The sequence below is a fragment of the Heliangelus exortis genome, chromosome 1, assembly GCF_036169615.1.
Source record: "Heliangelus exortis chromosome 1, bHelExo1.hap1, whole genome shotgun sequence".
Classification (NCBI taxonomy): domain Eukaryota; kingdom Metazoa; phylum Chordata; class Aves; order Apodiformes; family Trochilidae; genus Heliangelus; species Heliangelus exortis.
In genome coordinates, this window is record NC_092422.1 from 144162846 (window position 1) to 144184626 (window position 21781).

General features: G+C 50.3%; 1 protein-coding gene across 3 annotated transcripts; it reads left to right on the top strand.

Annotated features, from left to right (window-relative positions):
- Nucleotides 1–171: 171 nt before the first annotated feature.
- On the top strand, nucleotides 172–21469 carry TOM1 (target of myb1 membrane trafficking protein). 3 transcript variants are annotated; one of them, XM_071729423.1, is made up of 16 exons: nucleotides 172–330; nucleotides 7821–7905; nucleotides 9606–9684; nucleotides 9830–9979; nucleotides 10089–10223; nucleotides 10471–10608; nucleotides 11629–11745; nucleotides 12152–12285; nucleotides 12952–12985; nucleotides 13554–13659; nucleotides 14679–14799; nucleotides 17240–17315; nucleotides 17744–17803; nucleotides 19480–19539; nucleotides 19887–19923; nucleotides 20028–21469. In XM_071729423.1, the coding sequence occupies exons 1-16, from the start codon at nucleotides 279–281 to the stop codon at nucleotides 20174–20176; spliced, it is 1533 nt and encodes a 510-aa protein (XP_071585524.1). In that variant the 5' UTR covers nucleotides 172–278; the 3' UTR covers nucleotides 20177–21469. The 3 variants fall into 3 exon arrangements, with proteins under 3 accessions (XP_071585524.1, XP_071585531.1, XP_071585540.1); XM_071729439.1 differs by lacking the exon at nucleotides 172–330 and adding an exon at nucleotides 825–843; XM_071729430.1 differs by lacking the exon at nucleotides 17744–17803.
- The last annotated feature ends 312 nt before the right edge of the window (nucleotides 21470–21781 follow it).

The window sequence follows — 21781 nt, forward strand, 5'->3', positions numbered from 1 at the left end:
GCACACCGCGGCACGGGGAGCCTCTCGGTTCCTGCGGGCCGGCGGAGCTAAGGCGGTCATGCCCCGCCCCGGGTATTTGCCGCCCTCCAGATCGCTCTTTGCTCTGTAAGGGCTGCCGGGCCCGGCACCGCTCGGAGCCTCCATCCCGCGGCGGGGCCGGGCGGCGGCCGCTGGCGTCACGGCGGGGCCCGCGCGGGGACCCGCCCCGGCCAGGCGCGCGGGTCACGTGAGCAGCGGCGGCGGCGGCAGCGGCATCAGCTGATCGCGGCACGGCGGCGATGGACTTTCTCCTGGGGAACCCCTTCAGCTCCCCCGTGGGGCAGCGCATCGGTGAGCCCCGCGCCCGCGCACCCCCGCGCCCCTCTCTCCCTCCCTTCCTCCCCACCCGCTCTCCCCTGCGCCCCCGGGGGCTCTCGCCCGCCGGCCCGCCGGACCCCTTCCTCAGAGGGAAGCGGCGGTCCCCGCCCCCGCGGCGGGACATGAGCGGGACTGAGCCAATCAGGAGGGAGATTCTCCCTGATTGACGGGCACTGGCGACCAATAGCGGACGCGCGGCTCGAGGCGGCTCCGCCGGCGGCCCCCGGCAGCCAATCCGGGTGCGAGGGGGTCTCGAGGTGGCGAGGCGAAGTTTCCTCGCTTAAAGGGGCCGCGGGCCGGTGGTCCGAGCCACGCCCCCTTCGGCAGAGCCGAGGTTGCTGATTGGCTCGGGGCCCTTCCCGCCCGCACCTCTGTGAGGGGTGGGCGGCAGGGGCGGGGGTCTCCGCGGGGCACGGTGATTGGCTGCGCTCCCCCCGCAGCAGCCTATCACACACAAGGGCGGGAAGGGGCCGCATGCCCCCTGAGGTGAGCAGGTGGATGGGGCCGCCATGGCACAGGGGGGGCTCCCAGGAGAGGGGGACGGATGGCTGGCCCGGGTCTGGGGTGCCCTGGTTCGCCTCAGTGTTCCCCACCTGAAGGGCAAACACCCTGGGCACACTGGGGGTGAGTGGCTGCCCAACCACCCACCTTGGACTTCCCAGCACAGAGCTCTGGCTCTGAGCAGAGCAGCTCCCCTGTGCTACCGCCTCTCTCTTAGGGCTGAGGACCAGCTCCAGGAATACGGTGCCCACGCTGTGACCTTGCATGCTGCAGACATGCAGGTTTTTTCCTAAGTCCCAGCGCGCAGGTCAACCAGATGGAACACGGGAGAAGGACGTAGTCTGAGAAAGTAGAGCAAAGAGGTGCTATAGTTAGAAAGAACAAGACTGTCAACAGCTATGCTGGTCCCGAAAGAGATGCGCGGTTCTTAAAATACTCAGAATGAAGATTCTTTTCTTCCCATGTTGTGTTGTCTAAGTGCTTTCACGTTGTGCTTGAAGGCTGGTTTTGCTTGTGTAAACTCTCCAGCTTGTGCAATAGCCGTTTGTAAGTTTATGCACTTGCTTAGTCTTGCTTTTTGTCACTTGTGCAGGCTTTTGTTCTGCAAGGTGAACGTCTGGCCTCTGGTTCAGTAATTTTCAACGTGCTTTCATGGGCAAATAGGCTGCTGTGGCTGGGGTGGGAAAGGGAGCAAGAAGCTGCTCTAAGTAATTCATTTTATCAGCAACACTTAAAGTGAATGATGTGGGCTGGGGCACTGCAATACAACACTCTCTGGTGTTGGGCAAGATAAGTGAGAGGCAACAGCAAGGTAGAGGAAGGATCACCATGGAAGGTTTTTTTCTACAACAAGAGCGTCTGGATTATTCTTGACATCTCCCCAGATGAATGTCACATGTTTTATCACGCTTCCCAGAAGAAGCCGTCTCCTGCCCTTTCCAGAATGAATGCTCTTTGATTCCCTCAGTGAGTGCATCAGATACGTTTTTTGTGTTTGGCTAAAGGCAATCTGAAGTTATCTTTAGATGTCACAAATCACTCCTTTCCCTCCAGATTTTCTGGTCAGTATAGTAGCCAGATTGTAAGCGGGTTCCCTCTGGGCGTTGCTTCAAGTAAAGAGGGATTTTCAAACAACAAACAGCAAAGAAGAGGAAAAAAGTATTTTAAGAGTGCTGTCAAACAGGAGTGTAGAGTCCTTAATACCAGAGTTGTGACAGTATAGAGATCTTAATGACTGGGGTTGATTTGGGTTATAGGAGTCCAAAGGGGTGGAGACATTGCAGTGTGTGAGAAAGGAACTCAGTATGGGAGGACTTGAAAGGGTTGGTGCTGAAAAATTAATGTTTTCTCCTTTTGAACATTGCCTATCAACATCCTGGGGACATGGTTAAATGCTATCTTCCCTGTTTAATTTGAGACGCGAACATGAAAAACCCAAACTTGTTGGGTAGGTCTGTTGCATCTGCATGTCAAACCCATGAGCCTGATAACCAAACCTGCACAGCACTGCTGCTCTGGGCTGTCTGCAGAAAGCTGGTACTGTGTCCTTGTAAATGACGTGGGCAAAGTCATGTATGCCTGATACAGCTTATGAAGTCTAAAATAATTTTAGATTAAGGCTGTGGAATAATAATAAGCCTTCTGTGGAAGACTGTGGTGACATTCTCACATTCCTTCCTTAATGTTCATCTAGTAAATCCCATTTATTTTGATGAAAAAGAAACCGAAGCTCAGATAATCTCAGTAATCTCTCACGAAATGAGTGAGTGGCAGAGGACTAGGTTTTTTAGCTTCATGTTCCCAGTCCTGAGACTTGGTCACAAAAGTAGCCTCCATCCTGATTTTGGACCATTATGTCTTTTCCCAAATAAGATTAATACAGACTTGTTGGTTTGAAGGTTTTGGTATTTGTTGTTGTTGTGTGGTGTTTTGTTTTGTGTTCGGGTTTTGTTTTGTTTTTTTAAATATAGTACTTCTGACCAATGGGAAAATTTCCAAAGAGTGCTGAAGCATTGTAGGTTGGATTCCCCTCTCAAAAGGAAAATCCACTGTGCCTCCATTTAGGAGATGAAGGAAATGGAAAATCTAATTTCAAGGAAGTGCTCTGAGTGAGGGAATGGAGGGAATGAAACCACCAATGCTCTCTCCTGACCCTGAAAGCCTGGAATAACTAGTAATTATAGCAATCCTGAAGGAACAGAGCAGGGTTCTTTCAATGAGTGAAGGCAGGCAAGGGAGAGATGTAACGGTGTAGCACAGAGAGGAAGAGAATTTTTCAATAGCAAGGGTTGGGTAGAACCAGGAAAGTTGAGACTGTAAAGCAGGAGCAGGTAAGAGAGAGCAGATTCCCTCGGCTCGTGGGTGAGGAAGAGTGGCAGGTACAAAGCACGAGGCCAGTAAAATCCCCACAGGCATTTGGATCTCACCTTGCAGGTGTCCTGGCACCCCTCTGTGAGCTGAGACCTGGGGAGCTGTTGGGAAGCAGGTACCAGCTCTGCTCAGTAACACTCTGCTCTCAGAGCCAGATGGTTCCAGGCAGGGTGGTGCTTCTCAAAAAGGCACCATCTGGATGACAAGGGTCAACAGCAGCAGTTGAAATGTGCTTTGATCCCTAAGAGTTTGAGCTTGGTTGGTGGGGAAAAAAAAACAACCAGGAGTAGGAGTTCGGAAACCCAAGTACCCACACCACTGTGTCAGCGCAGGTCTTTGTCCATCGCCATCCTTGAATGAGGCTTGGAGATGCACCTCTGTTCTCTCTTGAAAGCAAGCTGTCCCCTCCATCTTCAGAGGAGCAATACAGCTGGATGGTGGAGTCCTGCCTGAGCTGGGGCTGAGGTTTCCTCAAGGGGACAGAAAGCATGAGACTTAGCAAGGAGACTGTTCAAAGTGCTGATTTTGGCCTGGGAGGTTATGAATTGAAGAGAGAGGTTGGGAGAAAGGCCTCCTGTGTTGCTTTCTGCTGAGCCTACACTGTCTGGTGTAACAAAATGCCCTCAAACACCTGTTGAAATGGGTGAGAAAACAATGCTTTGCTGAGGAATGTTTCAGTCCACAGGGGCCGGGCACTATAGGGGACGCTGGTTAAAGGCTTAGAGGAGGGGCAGAGCGTGTCACGGGCGAAGGGTTTCTGAATGCCACCTGGTCACTCATGGGTGCTCCAGCTCCGTGACAAGGAGGAAAAGGGACAGGAACCTGCACAGTGTGTTCTGTCCCCGGCTCCTGCACTGCCCTGCACTGCTGCCTGCACCTGCAGGGATGGCTGTCCAGGGTCACCAGTGGGCTGTCCCCTGCCACCAGGGCAGAGGCAATAGCTTGAAAAGAAGCAAAGCTGTGAAATTGACTCCTGTCACCTAGCAGTGTGCAGCTCCTGTTGTGTCAGTCTTGCTGAGCTCGGGGCTGTTTCTTATCTGGTTAATTCCAGGTAACTTCTGTAAGCTACCTGCAGCCAGCAGGAGCACACCAAACTCCAGGCAGGAAAACAGTGGAGGCTCTGGTTTAACCCGTACCACGGTCCTCAGCCCTTCTGGGGTGATACGAGCAATTGGTGAGGCAGCAGACTGGAATGAGACAATCCCCAACTCTGTCACACCCGGGGAGCCGGAGTGGCTGCCGAAACAATGTGGCTTTGAAGCAACCTTGTAAAAGGCCTCGGGTACATTTATCAGCCAGTTGGGTTCTGGCTGGAAGGAAGACAGCATTCGAATGCCCATCGATAACCTCTTACGGGGGGGGGGGAGACGGGGAAGGTCTCTGGCAGGTCAGACAGCTTATTAGCACACAGAAGCAGGAGCTGCCTGATGAACTCCACCAGGCAGAGTGCTGGATGGGCAGCCGAGTGCCCTGCCTCATGTGCTGGCTGTTTTTAGGGGCTTGTTGCTGTCCTCAGCCATCCCGGTCTCAGATTTCATGAGGGGCAGACAGCTCATGTGCTAATTACGGCTGGTGAAACGGGGCCAGCCACCCTGATCCTTCATGTGACTAATGAATAGACTTTGTTTTCTTCCCTTCTGCAGAATTCAGGAAAAGGGTAAAGTTCAGGATTTCAGAGAAACCTCCAACATCTCCAAGCTAGGCTTGGACAGTCCCTTAGTGCTTGGAAGCAAGCAAGAAGGATTAAAAGGGCATTAGCTCCAGCTCTCCAAATGCTGGCTAGGCCAGGCCTTAATCTGTACTGAGTAAATTCAAGTGTTTTGTCCTTGGAAATGCTTCCTGGTCACATTCCTGTTTTCCATATGCCCTAATACTGTCCTTCCAGCTTTGGTTTTTTGGTTTTTTTGTTGTGGTTTTTTTGGGGTTTTTTTTTGACCCTATGTGGCATTTACAGCAGGTTTGCTGCTTTCCTTCAGCTATTAATTGACCAGCAGGAGAACAGGGGCGTCAGTAGCAGGATGACCACAGCACTGTGGGGTAAGAGTGGGGGGGTGTGTGTCACTTCTGAGGAAGCCCCATTTTCCTGTAAGTGGTAAGCCAGCTGAAGGAGCACACACGGATCATTTGTATTCCTGTCTGAAAAGCAAACCTGCTGCCCAACCTCAGCGGGACAAGTGTGTTTGGAGGAAAAGGGTGGTAGGGAACAGGTTGCAAGAGTGCCACCCAAACACAAGGAAGCAAGGGATGGGTGTTTGCAGACTTAATTCATACTGGTGTACAGAGAAAATGAGGATAGCTGAGGAGACTTGAATAGCAAGGGCTTGATAGTTAAAGGCACTTGTCATTTCATCCTTGGTTTCTTCAGTAGCTGAGAGCTTCCAAGCAAGCTCAGCCCTGCTCCTGAGTTGTGAGGTTTTTCTTTCCATGTGCAGCATTTTTCTTCAGGAGTGAGAAGAGTGGATGCGGACTTCTTTCAGTAAAGCAACCCTTGTGTGACTGATTTGTGTGCTTTGTTGCCAGAGGCAGCAAATGGTACAACGAAACTTCTGGCTAGGCTGGGGTTCAAACCGAGGTGTGTCATGAGCAGGGGATGCTGGAGGAGAGCACAAGTGAAGGGTGGCTTTGTGGCCATGTGTGCCAAACCCTTCACACTGACCCGAGTTGCAGTCTGCCTCCCAGCAAGGCTGACTGTGTGGTGTCCCAGAGCAAGTGCCCTGGAGCTCTGCTACTGTACTTGATCCCAAAGGACCCCTGACAGCAAATATTAACCCTCCTTCCCCCCCATCCCCCTACATATTGCCACAGCTTCACCCATTCATTGGTATATGCCCTGGGGCACCAGACATGCTCCCCTGTAGGCCACTGCTCTGGATATATTTTACACTGCATTACCCAATGTGATGCTGCCTCCTGTGCCTCACTGAGGAAGTTTAGATCTGCAGGAGACCATGATTCCTGTTTAAAATTAATACTAAAAGTGACAGAAGTTCACTTGAGTCAGGGCCTTCATGGTATTACAGTAGTAGCCTGACCATCAGAATGGTGGAAGTGCATCAAGAACATTCCACCACTTTCCTTCCCTTGTTTTGCCCTCTTCCATTTGGCTGTGGCCACAATGTCATCAGCATAATCACAATGTAATCAATACATTATGAAGTCAACAGAAAAGGTGGTGGCTGGATCGTGATAAGACACAGATAGGTAGCTTCACACTGTGGTGTGTCATCTGTGGGAGGGACACGTATGTATTTAAGAGGCTGCATCGCAGTGCTTGTGAATAGCTCTCGGCCTGACCCTTAAAAACAGGATATCCCAAACCATGATGGACGTGCTTACCCAGGCAGGAGTTTAAAAAAAAAATCTTCTTTTTCCTGTGTTTGTGGCCCTACCTCATTACTGTGTGAGTGGGCATTTCATTTCATTCCCACAGAGAGATCATTAGCTACTGTATGAAAACCAGAAAAAGGCAGCTCTGCAGACCAAGGGCCTCACCAAAGGGGGAGAGGACTCAGATTTTGCATGGGCAGCAGTTTTGAAAATGCAGAAACTAATCTGAGTACCTTGCTGGGTCTGAGCCCTCCTGAAGAGCACCTGGTAGGAGCTAAACCGGTCTGGCTGGTTTTCATTCTCCTACCCCAGTGCTCCATTCAGCATTCTATAGGATAGGGGAGCTGGGGAGAACAATTCCTGCCCTCTGCTTGCCATCTGCTGCATTTCCCTCTTTTCCTGTGGTCTTCAGAGTGCCTGGGTCCTGCCTGTCCCGCTGGCAGTTCTCCTTCCCCCAGCTGCTGGTGGTGTCCCTGAAGGCATCAGGCAAGCAGGCGTGGCTAGGACCAAGAGGTGGCTGATTATAGGGTGGGGACACTAGTGCTCTCAGTAATAGCTGCTTGTTTCCCAAATCTCTGCCTTGAATAGCACCACAGCTGACTGAGGAATTCCTAATTGAAGGGGACACAAGCAAAGCTGAAGCAATATGGCTTTGACTTCAGCCTGCAGTCCGCTCCTGTCCATACTCCCTCCAGGCCAGAATTTCAGGGGAAAGATGTAAATGTTAACCGAGAGAGAGCCCTGTTTTGGCTGTTTATGTTTGCTTGTTTGTTTTTTGTAGGGCCTATGTAAAATGAAGGGGATTGATTCTTTTGTCTCCTTAATTAGATGCAAACTAAGAGCAATGCCACTGACATTAGATCCATGTCAGTGCGGCCAGACCAAACTCACCGGTTTTGGCCCTGCAGAAACAAAGCAGATAAGCACCCTTTTCTTCATCCGTGGAGCTGAAGTCGTGCTGAGCCCCCTCCCTGCGTATGCAGGACACCAGAGATGACGCAGTATGGGTTTTGTGTGTTGGTAGTGTAGGTGGCAAAGTGGAGCAATCACCCTTCCCAGCCTCAGCCATCCTTATGCTTTATGGTGGTGACACCTAGTGGGGAGCACTTCGTGGCCTGGGCTTCGCAGACAGATTCATCTCCTCATGTTCTCCAGTGGAAACCAGGAAGAAGAAGGTGGCTGGGCTCTGAGATGTCCTGGCAGCACCCATGAGAGTGCTAGGGCAGCTCTTAGAGCCTTGCCACATCTTGGTTTCTGTTTTCCAGAGAGAGCTACTGATGGGTCCCTGCGGAGCGAGGACTGGGCTCTCAACATGGAGATCTGCGACATCATTAACGAGACGGAAGAAGGGTAAGGGAGCTGGCAAGGGTACACATCCAGTGGTGGGTCCCACTGCACCCTGTAACTCTAAATCCCTAGACTGCAAATGTATGCACTGGTGTAGGTAATAATAGGCTAAGCTTCCCAGCAGTCCCTTAAATGGGACTCCACTAGGAGGCCTAGAGACACAGCAAAGCTGAGATGCCATGTGTTAGAAATTTCCCCATAATCTTCCTGAGTGCTGTGAGCTTTCCAACAGGCCCTCAGGGTCCTCAGAGAAACCTCAATTCAAGCCAGATTGTCTCCTATCTCCCAAAGTCATATTTGCGATTCTCCTGCTTCAGTTTATTCTTCCTTCATTACCCCTCTCTCTCTCTCCTCTGGGAATGTAAAAATCTGCAGGCTGGTGACTGGGAAGTGTGGAGGACCTCAGGCAGCTATTTAGTCCTTTGACTGTGCAAGTCCTGCTGGGGTTCACTTCTCAGGTATTTTCAGATACAGTCAGTCAGACATATGCAAAGTGGGTGGGGGAGCCCTTTTCTCCCTCTCCCTCTGAGAAGATGTTCAGAAATCTGCCAGCCTTGTTAACTCTGGACCTGGGGATTTGCCAGCAAATTCAAGGGGGACTGCTCTTTCTCACAGTGGAGATTTCAAGAGCAGCATGTAAAAAAGAAGGTGCTATGTGGAATGAAAAATGCAGGTTTCACTCCTGCTGTCCTACCCGACAGTGATGCTGACAGATGATTAGCAAGCCTAGTTTCCAGCTTCACAGTTGTCTGAAAACAAAGTCAAACATCTCTACTCACAGATCTCTCACCGCTTCTTTTCCATGCTATCCCCATGCTGCAAATATGCCTGTCTCTGCCCACAGCTCTCAGTCCTGAGATACAGTCACTTGGTTGGTGTTTCTGAGCTCCTGATAAGACAGCTGTACCCTCTGGGCATGGTGGGCTCTCCCATTGCCTTGCTAATGCCAACCCATTGCAGCCAGGCTGCCCCAGAGACCAATGCACTCTTGCCCTCCCCATTGCCTCAGTGTATCCACCTCACCCTTCTCCTCCAGCACTGCTGCTCTTCCAGCCTAGCCTCCCTTCCTGTGCTCTCTCAGAGCACATTTTTTCATTTGTGCCCTCTCACAAGACCACAGTGGCCTGAGAGGGTGGTGCTTCACCCCCCTGAGTGCTTTAGGAGATCACTCTAAGCTGCTGCTCTTGCACACATGCAAGATAGGCAAGACTTGGTCACTGCATCTCATCTGCTGCTTTTTAGACCTCTTTTCTCCATGGAAATGTTAAATTTATTCTTCCTGAGCATCACAGAGATTGCTGCACCTCGCCCTCTCCATCTTTCTAACCCATGCCAAGCTTTCTTGTGATCTCTTCTTAAGTCCCTCTGCCCTGGGATTTCGCTCTATACCCAAGCAGTGCATTTCTAGCATTGCTTTTACTCTGCTCTGTGTTGTATCCTGTACATCTTGAGTTGCTGCAGACATTAACGCAGAGGCCTCCAGTTTCATTAACAGCACTCATTAGCAGGACCCCCTGCTCCTCCTTCAGAGCCACAGACAGAAGCTTCTTTACCAGTCATTGCTTCAGGCTGCCCTGAAAACATGGTGGGGAAGTTCACCTGCTGAGTATGAGCCATCCAGACCCAATGGCTATTTTGCTTTGCCACTCTGTAGGTGGGTCTCAGCCTGCTGATGATCTTTCTTAATCTGATTTCTCCGGCAGGCCAAAAGATGCCTTCCGAGCCATTAAGAAGAGAATTGTAGGGAATAAGAACTTCCATGAAGTTATGCTGGCTTTGACGGTGAGTGGTCAGGGCTCTTTCTCAGTTCTGTGATACCCTGCTGTAAAGCTGACTCTTTGGGTGAAAAGACACAGGTGCCTACAGCCAACAATACAAACACACATAGGCTGAGGAGGTTATAGCTAATGCTTCACTGTCTTTGAAGGTCCTGGAGACATGTGTCAAAAACTGCGGTCATCGCTTCCATGTCCTTGTGTCCAGCCAGGACTTTGTTGAAGGTGTCCTGGTGAGAACAATCCTGCCAAAGAACAATCCACCTACCATAGTGCACGACAAGGTGCTGACCCTCATCCAGGTGAGCCAAGAAGCCTGAGCATCTGCATTGCAGAGAGTGTTTGTATCTAGGTCTTTGTACAGAAGACTGTGGTAAATGATGATGGGCTGTGCTGTCTCCTTCTCCCCAGTCCTGGGCAGATGCCTTCCGCAGCTCACCAGACCTGACCGGTGTCGTTGCTGTCTATGAAGACCTGAGACGGAAGGGCCTGGAGTTCCCCATGACTGATCTGGATATGCTGTCACCCATCCACACACCACAGAGGGTATGGGAGCATTTCTGAAGGGAAGCATGTTGGACAGCTGCCTTTCTGGAACTATGAGGGCACTTGAGGAATTCTAGCTTGCATTTAGAGGGCTTTTGGAGAATGAGAAGCTTCAGGACAGCCTGTTTGCTGGAAGAGCTATTGAAAGCAGATAGGGAATTGCCATAAACATTTCTCTCTGAATTGCACTGCCCTGTCAGCTGTGTTTAACATCTTCTCTCTGTCACTTTCCTACTTCTGTCTGTAGACTGTGTTTAGCTCCAACTCCCCATCTGGGCAGAACTCACCTGTGGCCAACTCCCCTCAGCAGATAGAGTCCATCCTCCACCCTGTCACCCTGCCCACTGGGAGAGGCGATGGACCCATCACACCCACACCAGAACAGGTGAGTTGGACGTGAGCCCCACGGTGCTGCTGGCTCTCTGTGTGTCTGCAGGCTACTTCACAAACATTGCTGTGGGACTGTTGTCCTGTCCTTATGCAGCCTCTGTCCTCAAGGAGCCATTCCTTTGAATCATAGTCCCTCAAGAGCTCCCCAGAGCTCCATTATGGTCACAGTGATGAGCTGGGATACCACAAACATAGAGCGGTTATGCTTTTCCTAAGACAGGGCTGTTTGCAAGTACAGGGAAGAACTTCTGGCTATAGGGAAGTGGGGTACTGAGGAAAAAAGGTATTGAGCAAGGTCTTTGTAGTGCACTACAGCAAAAGCTCACTCAGTTGATGCCTCCTTATCACCTTTGTTTATCTTGCCTCACTGATGACTTTATGTGAATCAACGCTGTCTGGCTATGTGGTTTCCAAAGACCAGGGCTTTCTCACTTGTTTCCCCATCCTCTTTTCTCCTTCCTCACCCTGACTTCATATGACTCCATGTTCAACACCAAACGTTCAGCTGTCAGTAGGCTGCATCCCCTTGCAGAACAGAGAAACTGTTTCAAGAGGCTTATTAGCAACTTGTGGAACAAGAGAGATAGAGCTTCAACTGCACACTTAGCCAAGGCTTGCCTTTTGAATCTGAATTCTTTTTTTCCCTCTCTTACACTGCTTTGGAAATGAAAAAAGTTGTGAGTGGCTGCAACACAGCAGCTGCTAGCTGGAGAGAGATTTGACTTGTAACAGCTGCATGCTCTGGCTATTAAAAATGAAGGCTAGGCTAGTGGCCAAAGATCCCAGGTGAGGGCCTGGCATCTGTTAGCAGGAAATTAATTTGATGGTAAGTAATGGAGCTTCCTTCTTCTGGGCACTTCCCAGAGCTAAACTGAGTGGTGACAAATAAGCTCCCTGGTGGCTGCTCCCTTTAGTTCTATGAACACACACGTGCAGGGAGCTGCCTTTGAGAGCTACCTCAAGCTGTCTCCCCAGTTTTTCCAGGTGGAGCGGTGACTTCTCCTTCCTTTTGCAGATCGGGAAGCTGCGCAGTGAGCTGGAAGTGGTGAATGGGAACATGAAGGTCATGTCAGAGATGTTGACAGAGCTGGTGCCATCCCAGGCTGAGCCTTCTGATCTGGAGCTGCTGCAAGTAAGGAACATGGGCAGGGCACAGGGCTGGTGCATGCACCTTGATTTAGCAGTGACTTGATGGGCTGAGGTGTGACAGATGCCAGGCATGGGGAACAACTGGACAGTTTAATGGAGGGCTTTTCGTGGGATTTTAACAGCCAAGGGAAGTTGCATATCATCTTAAATGGGGAATTGTATTCTCCAAGGGCCTCTTTTTCTAGGTGATTTGCTACACAAGAGGCATACAATTATTGTCTGTAAAGCTCAGACTCAGTTTACCTCACACACCAGTATCTGTTGCCCATAGGTCCTTCCTGATAGACCGCAGTAGCGGCTTGATTCTGTCTGTCCCAGTCAGACTTCCAAAGCTGTGAGCGCTCAGCCTTAGCCTGATCTTTGTGATAACTCCCCCTTGCTATGAGCAGGAGCTGAATCGGACATGCAGGGCCATGCAGCTGCGTGTGCTGGAGCTGATTCCCCGTGTCCTTCATGAGCAACTCACCGAGGAGCTGCTCCTTGTCAATGACAACCTCAACAACATGTTTCTGCGCTATGAAAGGTACCTCTGTCTTTCCTTCTCTGCTCTGCTCTTCCACAGGAGCTGGCTGCCCCTTGAAGGTTTTCTATCCCACCCTTTTAAATGGCCATGAGTACGGCTATGGATCAAGATGTATCAGCCCGTGTCATCCATCTGGCAGTTCTCAGTTTTTTCTGATCTATGCCTGTCCCTTCTAAACTGCTGTGTAAGATAAGGATGGTATATAAAGATATCCCTGTGGCATAATCCAGAAGAAGAAAGAGGGAGTTGCATGAAAAGAGCTGATTTTCTAGCTCTCAGGCAGATGGGAAAGGAAAGGACTTGCTCAGGTGGGATCACCACCTATCTCTTTCTAATTCTCTTTCATCAAACCCGTCCTTTAAGCTAGGATGATGTCTGGAGAATTTAGTCCTTTTGTCTGTATAGAGAGCTGAGTTTGAACCATTTTTTTGTTAGAAGTAGCTCTTGAGGAATACAAGAAGCTTCGTCACGCCCACCTCTCAGGAGGCATCAGCTCTATGGGCTTTGTTATAATGTTTTCAGTCTTAAAGGTGCATTGGGCCATCAGCCATGGTGTCCCTTTCCCTGGTATGTAGGAAAGGGCAGACTGTGCCTTATCAGAAATCTCTTGAGCTGTGGGTGAATAAACACATGCTACTGAAATGTATCCTCTCATCTTTCTTGCAGGTTTGAGCGTCTTCGGACAGGACAGCCTGTTAAGGTAACTCAGAGCAACTGCCTGCCCATGCAGCTTGGTTTGCATCCTGCAGGTCTGTCAGTGTCCTGTTGAACTGGAGAGATGGTCAGTCTGCCCCATTTGCAAGCTGTTGGCTTTGGCCTCCCAGCTCAGCTGCACCAGGCTATGCTGGTGTGCAGGGCACTCCAGTTCCCACTGCTGACCTCTCCCTCCCTGCCAGGGTGAACCTTCCTCTTACCCAAAGACCAAGAGCAGACCAGCAGCACATGTGGTTTTCTAGTATTGAACACTGGGAGGACCAATTCCCATATAAGCCACCCTTTGTCCTCTGAGTACTGCCCTGTCCTCTGAACCAGCACCTACGTACTGACAGCCAGCAGAGCTGAGAGCTGGCTACCAAGGCACACTCTGCCTTGAGTCACAATTCCAAGCCAGTCCTCTGATCACTGTCCCACTTCTCACAAGGAGAGATTTCACAGATGATATCTTAAAATGGGACAGAAGGGCATCTGTCTGTTCATGAGCTAGGATTGTAGGTCACTGTATCCTAGCTTCAGAAACTCTCAACCATTTTCCTTTTTTGTCTCCAAAGGCACCAAATGAGGCAGAGAACAACTTGGTTGACCTGGGACCCAGTACTCCTGCAGTGAAACAGCCTGAAGTCACCAACAACCTTTCCTCTCAGCTGGCTGGAATGAGTATGTTGCCATGCAGTTATCCCTTCAGTCCTACTCAGGTGCTGCTGTTGGAATCCTTTCACGCCTTTGAATCAGCTCTCAAAATTATTTAGTCACATTCTTAAAGTAACCTAGAGAAATAGGTTGTATTGTCAGCTAATAAACTCATGGGGAAACTTGTCTAAGCCCCAAGGCACATGAGCATATGAATCCCTATCCACACCCCATGTTGTGCTGGAGGTGGACATGACTTGAACAAGACCTGAGGCTAAGGACTGGGCCTTCCAGTGGGGTAAGGGAGAAAGTTCCTCCACCTTCAATGCCTATCAGCAGTGCATTTGCCTTTCTTGCTCTGTGGTGTCATGCTGACCACTGAGATTTGGCAGAAGAAAAGCAACTGAGCTGTGCTGCAAAGGCAGCCATGAGTATCTTGGGCTCAGGACCCAGGACTTGAGAGGTTGTTTACTCAAAAAGCCTCAGAAATCGTGAAGGTTTTTTAAGATATACCAACAGCCTACATAGCACTGCCTGAAGCTCTTGCAAGCTTTGAGCACACTCAGTACAGCTTGGATGCAGATACCAAAAACTGTGAAGACTGTTTTTACAGACAAACTAGTTGAGATATTTTTCAAGTTGTAGTTTTTCAGATGATGCCTGAGTCACAAAAATCCACTCATCTGTTTCAGAGGTGCTTGCTGAGAAGCATAGGTCATCCTCTCTGCAGGTTATGGAGCAGTTCCCTCTGTGTTGTCTTAAGCAGCCAGGAACATCTAGCTTTCAGCATCAACACAGATGCTGATGTTGCTGCCTGAGACTGAGCTAAAAATATCTGCTAAGGAGAATCAGAAACTGCTTCTCTTACTTCACCCATGACACTGCACACATGCATAGACTGCGCTGCAGCTGAAGAGCAGGACAGAGGAGTGAGCCTAGAGCAGTTAACCCTGTCCTAACACTAGCTTTCCACCTAGAACCCTCCAACCCACAACCCTCTGTGTACTGCTCTGTGCTGCCAGCTCACCCTGCTCTCTCTCCCACAGACCTGGGCTCAAGCAGCGTAAGCGCAGGCCTGCACTCCCTCGACACCTCTGGCAAGCTGGAAGAAGAGTTTGACATGTTTGCCCTGACTCGTGGCAGCTCGCTGGCTGAGCAGCGCAGAGAGTGAGTGTGGCAGCCCACTTTGCCCTCTCCTGCCTTCATGCAAAGGGGGAGGGCTCAGGGCAGCTGGGGCTGTGACCCTGACCAGCATCAGCTCCTGGGAGACAGCAGGACACAGTAGAAATGCACTCTTCTGACGCACAGTGTTTGTAGGGTGACCTCTGTGTTCCCAGTTGTTCTTCCTGCTGCCGTAATTTCCTCCTCACAGTGTCACCCTGGGCATGGGAAGAAGGAAGTGGCCTCTACATGCACATGTACATGGTACACAAAATGTCCCTCACTGCTGTGTCAGTGGACTGTGGTGCCACATGTGCTGGGGAGGCTTAGCATCTGGAGGTGAAGGTGTGCAGTGGGACTGGCTGAGTTTTCTTGTCTGACTCTGAACTCATGTGCCCTGACAGGGGTAATTTGGAAATCACTGAATATTGATGCAGCCTAATGGCAGAGTATTAAACAGGAGCACAGGGAGTATGCAGACAGTTGTGGTTTGCAAGGGCACTGCTCTGTGCCTCAGCTTCCCTGTTGGTACGTGAGACTGATGTTTCTTCCTCTGTAGTGTGTTTGAGAGACCCCCTGGTGTAAAGTGCCCCAAGTTGTGCCTCCATAGTACTGGCTGAGCTGAAGAGGTCTCTTTTCTTCTGCGAAGAGTGGATTCCTGAATCCTTACTCTGGAAAGAGCTGACGACAGCTGTGCTGACCAGATTCCTTTGGCTTGAGAGACTGTGGCTGATCTCACTCTGTTTTGCCTGTCAGAGTCATCCACTGCTCTCCATCGGTTACCAAGCAGTAGTGCCCACAGACACATGGCTGCACCCAGCCCTCAAAGATGTGTGCTCCTGATCTCCATCCACTGGAGTGCCTTAGGCACTGGGCAGTAGCAAGTTAAGGTCTCTTTCCTCTGCCTCAGACTGCTTCTGGTGAAAGCTGAAGGGGAAACCCGTGTCCTACACATGACTTAATGTGCTTTGGCCATGGGTTTCCCCACCGCTTTTACTGTGAGGTGTGCTGCCTTAGCACAGAGACAGTCCAGGACAAAAACAGTAGAGGCAACAGAACCCAGTCTGGGGCTGAAATCCAAGCCACTGGTATGTGCTCAGTGCTGGAGGCTGAGGGAGATCTGGGCAGGAGTGGAATTGTATCCTCTCCACTGTGGCGCAATCCTTAACGAACTGAGGCTTATGGTCTTTGCACAAATAATGAGACATCTTCTATTTATTCCTCACTGCCCTCCATCTGCCTGCACTTGCACTGTTGCCAGGTAGCCTCTACTCTTACTGGCTCAGGCTTCCTATTCCAGTCAGCAGCCTCTGCTCTCAGTGACTCTCTCCGTCTGAACAGACCCATTCCCCTGCTGCTCCTGGGCAGGACGTGCAGACATAGGCAGAGCCACTGGGATTTATTCCTGACCCCCAATGCTTCATGTGTGTCTCAGTGAAGCAGAAACTGAAACACCTCAAGCCTTTCCTACCGTTCTTCCTCATCAGTGGCATGATAGCAGCGTTGTACTTCTTTCTTGATGCCATTGTCCACAGCGGCCCCTTCAGAGATGAACACTTCTTTGAGAAGTTTGAGTGCCGGTGGCCCAAGCCCCAGGCCCCCAACAAAAACTGCTCCACCTGATGGTCTGCTGGATCTTTGCAAAAAAGGCCTGGGAGCAGCTGCAGAGGAGGCTTGTGGAGAGTTTCTAGGAGAGGCTTCATCTCCCCCAGCTAGGATGGACTGTTTTCTCCACTCTGCATGGATCAAATGGTGATGTGTGCCATTAGAATGCGTGGTAGCGGCCTAGAGGGGACACAGAAATGGGATGAGGGTGATTACAGGTGAGATGTGCCTGTGTGTGAAAAGGGGTTGCTGTAATGGTGCATCTGGAGACCTTAAAGCAATACGAGGCTCTTCTGATAATCTGGTCTCACCCCTGTAGCATAGACCAGTAAGTCTCTGCTACCATCTGTTCTTGAGTGGTTTTGGTTAAGGAGATGTTTTTGAGCTGTGTTTGTGTCTGTGGAGATAGGTGAGTATGTAGGAGCATGTTACTGAGATTATTTCTAAAGTACCTTTAATCTTCTGGTCAGTCTTTGTTAGTTATCTTTCTTCTGTAGTCATCCCCAGGGGAGATGAGTCTCATGGTTGATGTAACTAATTCTGGAAGTCTGTGTTTTAGTCTGGTGGGTGGTTGTTTTCATATGATTGCATTGTCATCCTCACGAAATGTTCCAGTTACATGCTGTCCTGTGGTGTCCCACAGTGATGTTAGAGTGGGTAGATTAGCCTGTTTTGTGGTGAGCTACACCTTTAGTAGAGGTTTTGCACACCTTTCTTGAAGCCAAATAACAAGAGATTAAAAGCTGTGCAGTCAGAAGCCCTGAATATATGTTTAGGCATCCCTCCTCTTCAATCTCAGGCATCTTACCAGCCTGTGTGTTATCTAATTTAATGCTTTCAGGGTAAAGTATGAAGATCCCCAAGCCTCCAAAGGACTTGCAGGTGCCCTGGATGCCCGGCAGCAGAACACAGGAGCGGTAAGTGGCCACAAGAGCTTCTAGTGCCTCACCAGCAATGACAGCATCCTCCTTGCTCACCAATGCAATAAACGTGCTGTCTGTGTGGAAACAATTCAGTGTTTAACATGACTGATGATAACACCCAGTCTCCACCAACCAGCATTTCTTACCTGGGTTCTGTACCTCATTCCTTAAACCCCAGAGGTGGGGGACTGTGGAAAATCTTGTGTTAACAGGGTGGCCTCCTTATATCTTTTGGAGAATTTCTACCTGGAAATGTATGTTTTATTCCTCTTCAGCAGGTTTCCAAGTCCAGTTGCCTTCTCTCTGCAAGCAAAGTAGGCCAGCAGTGCTAGTGTGTTCTTTGCCCCACCCTAAACCCATTGCTTCCCTTCTCCCTCACCCTCTGTTACAGCAGCTTTCAGTGTAGGCTTTCTCTCTACCAGGGCGAGTCTGGTAGAGATGATGGAGCCCAGCTGGCCAAGTGGATGATGCGGCAAGGAATGGTGAGATCTTGGATTGCCAGCAGGGAGGAAGGAGGCTGGGGCTGCTGAACTAGAAGTGGCACTGGCACAGCACATGAGCATGCACAGCAGACATCAGCAGAGACTGCAAAATGACACAGAGCTACACTGGTCTGGTCCAGTACTGGAAGGAAGCAGGCAGTGTCAGTCCTTCCCAAAGTAAACATGTCTGTAGGAAAAAATCATTGGAGCTCTGAGGCCAAGAGAGCGTGTGCCACCCATTGAGGCAGAGGATGGCCTGTTTGGAGGTGGAAGTCTTGAGCAGAGACTAGCTGGTGGCATGATGAAGAAGGCTGCTGCCATACATTCTCCCTTCAGCCTCTCCTGCTCAGGAGGAGCTGCCCCATTTGGAGGAAAATACATTTTGGTTTTTATCCTGCTCAAGGCCTCCTCCTCTAGCTAAAGTGTTTGAACCTTCAGGCTGCTGAATTTGATCTTTTGGCAGCAGAAATTCTTGCAATTAATTCCTCTCAGGCATGCTGAGGCTTTGACACTGCTCCCAGGTTTGTAGCTTGTTAGCCTGCCTTCCTGAAGTGGGCACTGCCCAGACTGATGTCTGCTGTAGAAAGTTTCCCCACATGCTGCCCTGTTGGCTTGAATGTGCTTCTACCCCAAAGGGTTCCACTCTGGGTAGACAAAGCCAGTTCACTGCAAAACTTCCCTGATCTCACGTGTGCTCTTCCATCCCCATTCATCCATCTGCCAGCTGTGATAACTGTCTGCACTTGCTCTCTGGTTCTGGGGAGATCTGCCTGTCCTTGGTAAGAAGGCCTTGCTCTTTTTCTTGGTCTTCCTGTTTCTCAGAGAGCAAAGGAGCTGTGCATACGAGGAGAATAATTATTTCTCATCGATGCTCTCGCACGCTTCTGCTTGTGGAGCCTTTAGCAAGGGCTGCTCCTTGATCAGCTTTGTTCAGGAGCTCATGACTGGAGAAAAGGATCTGGGGTTTTGAATCAGACTTGGTTTCTTTCAAGGTCATCGCTGTCCACTAGGAAGGTGTCTCTTTGCTGCTTAAATTGTCCAGGGATATGGATTCTTCTGAGCTAGCCTGGTCCCTACTGGAAATAAAATTTGCTTCAACTGTAGAGAACTTGATCTTTGATAGGTTCATTTCTGTAGTTTGGTGTGATGTCAAATCCTGCTGTGCTCCATGATCCTACCAGGGAATCATTTCTCGATAGGTGTCTGTCCCCCTTAATGTGGTGCAAAACCTGGCACATCCAGTATCTTCAGCTTCACAGGCATTGACATCAGCCTGTCACTGATTTATAGAAGAGAGGGCACGTGGAGAAAAGGACATCTCTTGTGCTCTGGCTGCCTAACACAAGTAGACAACTTCCACCTAGTGAGTCCACACCAAAATGGGAAGCCTGATCCAGGCCTAATGCCCTAAAGCCAATGACCAAACCCCAGATGCTTTAATGTCATGTACCCTGGAAACTATGTGTGCGTGGGTGGAGATGGTGCAGAGGAAGCAGGTGAACGGTGGCATTGGTAGCTGGGAGAGCTTTGTAGTGGCACTGCCTGGATTTGGAAAGGCCTGAGGTGACTGAACAGTAGAGCAAGAGCTTTTGGGTCGGGCTTTCTTTTTCTAGAGTGGGTTTCCTTGTACATCCTCTCTTTACTTGGCCATGTCATTCTTTTTTCTTCTCTCCTAGGTGCCGGTTCCCCAAGCCAATTTCATGGAAGACATAGAAAAGTGGCTCTCCACTGATGTGGTAAGTGAGGGGCTGTTTCCTGGAGCCAGTAGTCCTGCCAGAGTTGTCTGCAGGGCTGGATTTGAGGCACTGCACAACAGTGCTGGCACTGCTGAATGTGTGGCACAGGCTGCTCAGAGGGAACAGGGGAGGAAAAGCCAAGGACACAGGGTCTGGAACACCACACCAGTATAATTACCCTTCTGGGAGGCATAGCTGATCAACTAAGGCTCAGAGCCACTCTAACATGCCTGTACTGAGGAAGGAGGGGGAAGCACTATCCTCTTTCTCTCTGTGCAGACAATCACATCTCTGGAGATGCCTTTGCCTACCTTGCTTCTAACTGTGCCCTTCTCCTCCTTCCCTAGGGGGAGTCAGAGGATGCAAAAGGTGTCACCAGCGAAGGTAGGACTTGCCAGCCAGCCCCTTTCTCTAGCTGTTCCTGGAAACACCTTGGCTTTTCCACAAACCTCCCTCCTCACCAATGCTCTGCTCTTCTCTTGCCCCAGAGTTTGACAAGTTTCTGGAAGAGCGAGCAAAAGTTGCGGACCAGCTACCAACTTTGTCCAGCTCCTCAGCAGGGACACCTGTCTCCCCTCCTGCTGCCAGCCATCATCGGAAGCAAACAAAGGAAGATGATGCTATGTTTGCCTTGTGAATGCTATGGACTGGTGTGCTGTGGAGCAAGAGGCTGTGTGTGCTGTTTTGCTTGCCTCCAGCCAGGGGCCGGCAAGGGAAGGATTCTGTCCCCTTCCTTCACTCTCTTCCTGTTTTCCCTTTGAGTTGTTTTTATTTTTAAGCCGCTTTCAGGTTTCAGATACTCTTTGTTGTGTCTAGGGGTGTCACACAATAGACTTGTGAAGGGGGTTTTCAAAGCTGCTAGAGAACGTGGGAGTTCAGTGGGCTTTTTTGTTTTGGTACAGTGTGGGCAAAGTGGAAGAAGCTCCCCACCCTCCTCTCCAGTGAGGTAGCTAGGAGATCTTGCCCAAGGAACAGGAGAGGCTACAGTCTGCTGCTGAAATCATTCCTGCCTGCTTCTTTCCTCACCCCATCCCTAGGATGGATCTCTAGCCCTTTGCCTGGCAGCGTTAGACTTGAAAGCACAGAAAGCACTTGAAAGCAAAGTGTTACAGGTGGCAGAGGAGAGACACTAATGGTAGAGGGGCCCTGTTGCTCTAATCTACTCTTGCACAAGTGCTCGTGGTATGCAACACCTTCCTACTCACAGCCCCCTCTTCCTCTTCCTTTCCTCCCCATCAGCTTATCCAGAATCTTACCCCCAGCCCAAATGTTACCATTGCATGACAGCCAGTTACCAAAGCCCTTGGCTGCACATGGGGCTTGAGCTGTAAGCGGTACCCCAAGGTTGAAAGGAGCTGTCTGAGATAGGGTAGGATGTGCCTTTCACAAACTCTTTGCAGTTAATTTAATTCTCCCACTTAATTTTCCCACTCTCTCCCTTATTATACTCATCTCCCCTCTCTCCCCAATGCCATCCCACCTCCCTCTCTCTTCTGATGCCTTTCACCACATCGTGCCGTGGTGTTGGGAGTCTTCTCAGCTTCTGATGAGGCCAATGCTGCAGACTCCTCAGGGTGGCTGTGTGTGCTGGGGCTGAAGAGCAGTGTTCCCTAAAGCAGGAGGCCCTTACATCCACAGTTACACCAGTGGGAACATGCTGCTGCAGGGGCAGCTTGTCCAGCTGGTGAGCACAAAGTGAGACATCAGTCATCTCACGCCAGCAAAGCAGCCCTGCAGCAGCCAGGAGCTCCTTTGAACATGGCAAGAAAAACCCTTCTGAGCAAACCACACATGCTGCCCATCTGTAAAAAGCTGCCAGGGTGGGGGGTGCCAAGCACGGGGCTCCTGCTCGTGGGATTTCTTGTTAAGCGTGGGAGAGTTGCCTTTTTTATTGCACATTAAAAGAGCAAAGTCTTGAGTCTCCCTTGAAGATACGTGTGTGCTGTCAGTGCTGGCGTGGGGAGGGGACAGTCCTGTGGAAGAGAAGAGGGGAGCAACCATGCAGCCACGTTTGCTCTCCATGAAAAGGCAATGGCACTGCAGCGCTGAGCTGAGGCACCACTGAGTGTGCTGCCAGCCAAGGCAGATGCTTGCTGCTTTTTAGCACAATCTCCTGAAGAGGTGACTACAGCCTGCCTCAAAATAGCAAGGGGGAGAGCTACCTCCTCTCCTTTCCCTCTTTGCCTTGTGACCAGATCCTAATACTCACCTTGCTGCCCATAAATTACATAAAGACATGCAA